The sequence below is a fragment of the Palaemon carinicauda genome, chromosome 34, assembly GCF_036898095.1.
Source record: "Palaemon carinicauda isolate YSFRI2023 chromosome 34, ASM3689809v2, whole genome shotgun sequence".
NCBI classification, from domain to species: Eukaryota; Metazoa; Arthropoda; class Malacostraca; order Decapoda; family Palaemonidae; genus Palaemon; species Palaemon carinicauda.
In genome coordinates, this window is record NC_090758.1 from 58,213,308 (window position 1) to 58,220,807 (window position 7,500).

The following is a 7,500-nucleotide window of genomic DNA, read 5'->3' on the forward strand; positions in this document are numbered from 1 at the left end:
TTCTCCAAAAATCTAAATCATATAATTCTCTAAGATACAAATTCCATTGGCCCTCAAAGTATTCAATCTTTACTTCCTTAAAACCTTCCATTGCATCAAGCATTTTGTCATATGAAGTATAAAAATTTTATCATTGAATATAAACAAGTTTATTCCTAAAAACATTATGCTGGGTTTAACATCCAAACTGTTGACACTTGTGACCTCTATTATTTCATCAAAAGTATAAACATTTATATCCCAGAATATTAACTTTGTTATATTCCAACTATGAACATTTTAATAATTCTTAAAAATATATTTATCATCCATTCTTATTTTCTCAGGGTATGGACAATTTATTTACTAATTATCATAAACTTTTCAATCATTAATGTACAAACTCCTTTATCCTCCAGGAGCATGAACTCTACAGCATGTCTGCCTCCGATCACATGTCGAATCCAATTGACCAAGTCAGAAAAAGGAGTTTTGATCGCAAAAGAGTTCAATTCCCTTTAGGTCGAACGGAGATTCGTTTAACACAAACTTTTCATCTCTATTGTACAATATTTTTTTCTCAAGCTAAATAGAGTTTAACCTAGTGGAGAGACTAGGTCCTCATTGTTTGCAACGATGTTTAGAATTTCTTTAGACGAAGGTAAGTTGATATCTCTGAAACATCTATAGTTAGACGAAGTCATTTTCATTTAATATCTTCTTATAATAATCCCCTTATATATTTTTCCATATTCCAATCATGTTTTAATCTCTCACTCCATTTATAATTGTCAGACCTAACAGATATTTTAACTCTTCAATATTTTCATATATATACTTCAATATGTTACAATGCGTTTAATTATTGTTATGAAACACATATGTATTATGGATAACATTTAATTAGCTTTTTTTTCTAGTTTTGATAACATTTTACATTATCTTTTTCGTTTTTATTCTTCAAAAACTATTCTACTCAAAAGATCTTCCTTTTCATATTCCCCATAACTTGTTCTGTTTCCTCATTTGAAAGATGATTTATCTTTATGTTAATAGTTCCATGAACTTATCAAGTGACTAACATCAAATACAAATTAAATATTTTAACATATTGAATTCTGGAATAATAGGATTTTCTTTCCAACGTCTGTCCCTGTATATATATATATATATATATATATATATATATATATATATATATATATATATATATATATATATATATATATATATATATATGTTACAGTCAATCTCTAAATCCAGACAACTTGTAAATTGACTGACTATTTCAGGTAATTTGTGAACTGCCTAGTTCACCCAGTCATTTTAAAAATCAGCTGAAAATCGCAGACAATTTACAAAGTGACTAAAATTTTGATAGATTTTCTTGGCATAATGACTGAAATGATCCTGTGTGTGTTTGTTTTAGCTATCTGTTACCCTCTCACTGCCATTACAGGCAAAGGGTACAGGCGTCTGCGGGCGGAACAGCTAATTAGAGCAGTTGTGTGTTGGCCTTGTCCTTGACACTGTCCTTCTGTGAGGTGTAGGCTAATTTATTTGGGGAAGCTTTGGCGTGTTCCCAAGAAGAAAATTTCTACGAGAAAGTGATGTTGAAGAAGAACTCTGATTCAAAGTCATTAATACTAACTAAAATTGAGTACTAAAATCTGATAGAGGAACTCAGAGTTGCATCAAGTGCAAAAAGCAAATCAAATCGGCAGTATTACATCCTTGGACGTTACGAAGTTCTTCAGTGTGGTGGTGTTGAAAAGTTAATAAAAAAACGGAAGGATGAAACTCAAGAACTTGTTTATTTTGTACACGTTGAAGATATGTTTGAAACTATAAAAAGTGCTCACATTGCTACGGGACATGGCGGAAGAGACAAAATGGTCAAAGAGCTGTCAAAATATGCGAACATAACTAGAGATACTATAGAACTGTTCAAATCTTTGTGTGTTCAGTGTCAAAAGTCAAAAGAAAGGGAAGAGATGTGCGACAAAGGGAGTAACTGCCAAACCGATTTTATCTAAGGATTACGGTTCACGATCTCAGGTGGACCTTGTTGACATGCAGTCTTGCGCCAAAGGAAAGTATAAGTGGATAATGGTGTACCAAGATCATCTAACAAAGTATTGCATATTGCGCCCCTCAACTTCAAAAAGAGCCGCTGAGGTTGCATTCCAGCTAATAGACATATTCTTAATGTTCGGGGCCCCTCAAATTCTTCATAGTGATAATGGTAGTGAATTTACAGCATTGGTAATTTCGGAACTCAAACTTCTTTGGCCAGACCTGTTGATTGTTCATGGTAAACCAAGGCATCCACAGAGCCAGGGATCTGTTGAACGCCTTAACTGTGATATAAAAGACATGCTTATTTCATGGTTAGGGGATAATGATACAACTGACTGGCCCATGCGACTCAGGTTTGTGCAGTTCCAAAAGAACTCCAGTTACCATTCTGGAATCAAACAATCTCCATACAAAGCACTCTTTGGTGTTGACGCCAGAGTAGGTCTACGTTCATCTGCACTTCCAGAAGAAGTTTTGAGGACAATGATCACTGAAGAGGATTTACTTGGAGCTTACAGTTTCTCCTCTGACTCTACTCGGCCAGACGAATCACCCAAGTTCACGAACCCTCCAGCCGATTCACCTGAATGTTCTGCTCCTCCAAATGATTCGCCAGAGTACTTCACTCAGCCAGGTAGATGCAAAAAATAAATAAATAAATAAATAAATAAATAAGGAAAGAAAAGTAACTGCATTAATTCTTTGTTTTCGTTTATTCAGATGGTTCATCAGAGAGCTCTGCTCCTCCAAATGACTCGCCAGAGGACTTCGCTCAGCAAGGTAGAGATGGAAAAAAAAATACTGTTATAAAATATAACTGATAAAGAATTGGGTTAAATTTAATTTGGTTAAATTTCAAACTACATGGCAAGTCTATCACCATTAATTATTTCTTTTTATTTTGTTATTAAGGAAAGAAAAGTAACTGCATTAATTCTTTGTTTTTGTTTATTCAGATGGTTCATCAGAGAGCTCTGCTCTATAAAAAAAAAATCTTTTGTTATAAAATGTAAATATTAAACTAATTTGGTTAAATTCCAAACCACATGGCAAGTCTATCTCCATTGATTAAATGTTCTTTTGTTATTAAGGAAAGAAAAGTAACTGCATTTATTCTTTGTTTTCCTTTATTCAGATGACTCAGCAGAGGGGTCTGCCTATCCAGTCAGTCCACCCTGTGGCCAGAATCCTCAAGGAAGACTTCATCAGCTCCAAGAAGACATAGCACTTCAACGGTCCAGAGCATCAGCTGGTCAGTTAGCTCATGCTGAGCGCATGGTCAAACGTAGTCGTTTAGAACACGTCCCAGGTGATCCAGGAGATAACGTGACAATTCCCATCCCATTAGTTGATCGAGGGAAAGGTGATCCCCGAAATGTTATCGGTGTTATCCTAGATCGTAACGAAAATGACATGTATCGAATAGGTGTGAGAGATGGGATACTCAAGGGGCACTATAGTAGGAGCCAATTTGATATCTGCAGCCATCAACTGTATAGTATTGATGAAATAAGTGCAGACAAGGAAATAGGACTTCATCAAGCAGTACAGCAATCATCTAGGTTTGGTGGTCAAGGTTATGCTATGTGCAATTGTACTGCAGGCAAGAAACAGTGTCAAACAAATCGCTATAAATGTTACAAAGAAGGTCACAAGTGCGATAGTCGGTGCCACTCTAGTTTAAATTGTAAGGATAAAAAAATGATATAATAATAAAAATGTCGCATTTTAGAATTAAGTTTTAATTTTGTAATTATCTCGTTCCTGAGGTTTTAGAAAATAAAGATTTACTCAAGAAACAGGTTTGTTTTTCTGTCTGTTCATTACGGTGCCACTCTAGTTTAAATTGTAAGAATAAAAAATGATAAAATAATAAAAATGTCGCATTTTAGAACACACACACACACGTTCCTCGGCTGGGCGGAGTCGGAGAGTTGTGATCCATAGCAGGATCATTTCAGTCATTATGCCAAGAAAATCTATCGAAATTTTAGTCACTTTGTAAATTGTCTGCGATTTTCAGCTGATTTATAAAATGACTGGGTGAACTAGGCAGTTCACAAATTACCTGAAATAATTAGTCATTTTACAAATTGTCTGGATTTAGAGATTGACTATAACATATATATATATATATATATAAGTGTGCTACTTTTATAAGCACACATTGAGTATGTGTTGTTTAAGATGTGTAAAGCTGGATAACGAAGTACATCTTATTAGCTTTAAAAGTATTTATTTGTTAAAAACAACAGGGTTAAATATCTCCATCACTGGAGGGAGCTGGTTTGGTCAGATGACCAATTCTGGTGAAGTATAGATATGGACTGCCTAAATTATCGATATCACAGATATCGTATGCTTAGTTGATATAGCAATTTTGTCACAATCTCGGAAGACACCTGCATCCGGTGACGTCACAAACTTTCACACGCTGATGCATTGGTGTTGACGTTTAAGAAAAATGTTACATTGTTGAGGCTGCATTGTACATCCTGTTTATGATTTGAGTGACTACAGCAAGTCCCACGGCTAGCATCTTCATCCAAAATGACATATTACGTCATGTGTTTTAAACATGTAATAATAATTATTACATAAGCTCGGCCAGCTATCTCAATTGTTTAAAAAAAAATTAACAACAAGCCAAAACATGTTTACTAGGCGTGACTGGACATATGTATTATTCTTTGTTTAACTTTAGCCATAATCAAACGAGGACGAATGTCCAAATAGGCACATTAAAAAATAATAGAAATAATGCATATGAAAATATATTACCGAAGCAAAAAAAAATGCATGATAAAATAAAGATCACATATATGGTACATTGCTAGCAAATGATTATAAGGTACCAAAAAAAAAACTACTGACTTACATATGATTCGGTAACTTGTTAAAGAATAATTGTTACCTTTGTCAGAAACATAGATTAACATAATACGGTAACTAATAAAAATATTTGTTACCTTGATAAAAATTCAATTTTTTAGTGCACAAACACGAATTCCTGGTACGTACACGTACCACGGTTTCGTACATATATATATATATATATATATATATATATATATATATATATATATATATATATATATATATATATATATATATATATATATATATATATATATACATATATATATATATATATATATATATATATATATGTATATATATATATATATATATATATATATATATATATATATATATATATATATATATATAGGGCTGATATATTTTATTAGATGCCCATAGATTCTGTTAATTTAATTTTTTTTTTCTCTTTTCTTTTTAACATTCCGGCTTATATATTTTATTAGATGCCGAGAGAAAAAATGATTTATATTTTTTTTTTTAAATGTTGTTTTAAATGTATTTTTAACAATGCAATGTAGATAATTTCTTCAATTACATATTACTAGCGTACTAACAGCTTTTCTTACAAACACACTTTCCAGAGCAATTTACTCCTTTAGCGAATGAGGTGGCCACTTCAAACGGCTTTAAACTGAATTAAATAAGGAGTTTTGTCTGGACATGGCGAAACGTTCTGTTGTAGCTGCCTGCTGTGCCGTAACCTACGCCAAACAAGGATGTTCACGGCGATACATATCATCACTGTGAGAACCAGTCCTGCTAGTAGTATGGGGTGAAGGATTTCCTTATAAGTCGGTGACAGGTGGTCCATTTCGGTAAGCTTCATCAACCGCTTTGCAACCTGTCTGTTGTACGGGAGAGGTAGTGCTGGCATTGTAGAGGTCCACGTGAAGTTCACGAAGTAGGCTCGTTCTCTGATGAGTGTCCGTAGACCAGTCACCATGGAATTAGGGGAAGTCCCGATACAACCATCTGCTGCAACGAAGATGTGGGCGAAGGACGTGGATCCGTCAGGGCATGATACATTGAAGCCGTCCTTGTCGTATCGTATCCACGAGCCATTGTTCAGTCTGCAATTGAACTCATTATTGTCAAAGGGATAAAGCTTATCCAGACAATTTTCACTTGTATGGGAGAGAGCACCGTCTAGCACTATACCTAACTCGCATGAATCCATTAAGTTTTTATGGAATTCAAATGAATCAGCTGTACATATTTTTCTATCCACTGCGTCTGAACAGTGAGTTAATTGATTTAAGTCTTTAATGACCGTATATGTTTCCTTGTCTGGGGAAATCAATACGTGTCCTGTCAAACTGGATATTACTGGATTTGAGTGATTCGTCATGAAAGTCGGAAATGGTGATATCCTGTAAGATTGCCAGGCATCAGAAGAATCAAAGGGAATTGTAATCCTAATCTTGTTATTATCAACGTTTACTGTAATTAGGCTGTAATAAAATTCTAACCTATGTTCGTCTAACAAAGGAACATAGCCTAGTTTATCCCTTCCGTTCTCCATAATTAACTTTAAGTAATTTATAGGCAACAAATGGGGTGACAGTACACCTTTAGTTGCTAACGTGATAGCTTCTACATAATCCTTGGATTTCTCAATGAAATGTGCAATTCTGTTATGTATGTGATCTATTTTTGAATCATAATACGTTAACGTTGCCAACAAATCCTGTACTTCCATAATCTGAATGATATTATTTGAATGTTCATTTACTAAATCCATAATTTTATTGATTGAAGCTAACTGATTCCTTAGTTCTGACATAATCAATTCATCTTCATGAGTCAAGAACTCAATTTTCTTATTTTGATTACTAAATTTAAGACGATTGGAAATTCCAAAACCTAAACTTGAAATAGACCCAAAGATGATTAATGCAGCATAAATAAACGGATTTCGTCTTTCTTTATGTTCGTGTCCTACAGTCCACATCAAAAGGTCATAAGCCAAAGATCCTGTCTCGTAAGTCTTATTTTGCAAGTCATCAGATAGCATCTCTGCAACTTTTAATGTTGATCCAAGCAAACTCTCTGTAGTCAAATGAAAATGTCTTCTATGCAACTCATCCAATGAGGCAGAAAACCTTGAAATGGCGGTTCTTAAGCTAGTGACATCATTCTCTTGAAGAAAAATTGCTTGCATATTCACTTCTACAACTATGTTGGTTGATGTAATAAAAACGTCTTCTTGTCTTTCAACTATAGTGCCATATTTAAAATTTATACTTTTAGTTTTAGAGCTCATCCCACCGCTGCCACCATTTATAAGTGTGCTACTTTTATAAGCACACATTGAGTATGTGTTGTTTAAGATGTGTAAAGCTGGATAACGAAGTACATCTTATTAGCTTTAAAAGTATTTATTTGTTAAAAACAACAGAGTTAAATATCTCCATCACTGGAGGGAGCTGGTTTGGTCAGATGACCAATTCTGGTGAAGTATAGATATGGACTGCCTAAATTATCGATATCACAGATATCGTATGCTTAGTTGATATAGCAATTTTGTCACAATCTCGGAAGACACCTGCATCCGGTGAC

At 34.0% G+C, this 7,500-nt stretch overlaps 1 protein-coding gene across 1 annotated transcript; it reads left to right on the plus strand.

Moving 5' to 3' along the window:
* The first annotated feature begins 2,052 nt into the window (after nt 1–2,052).
* Nucleotides 2,053–3,768, plus strand: LOC137626958 (uncharacterized). Its single transcript, XM_068357942.1, has 2 exons — nt 2,053–2,692; nt 3,194–3,768. The coding sequence occupies exons 1-2, from the start codon at nt 2,053–2,055 to the stop codon at nt 3,766–3,768; spliced, it is 1,215 nt and encodes a 404-aa protein (XP_068214043.1).
* Nucleotides 3,769–7,500: the final 3,732 nt, after the last annotated feature.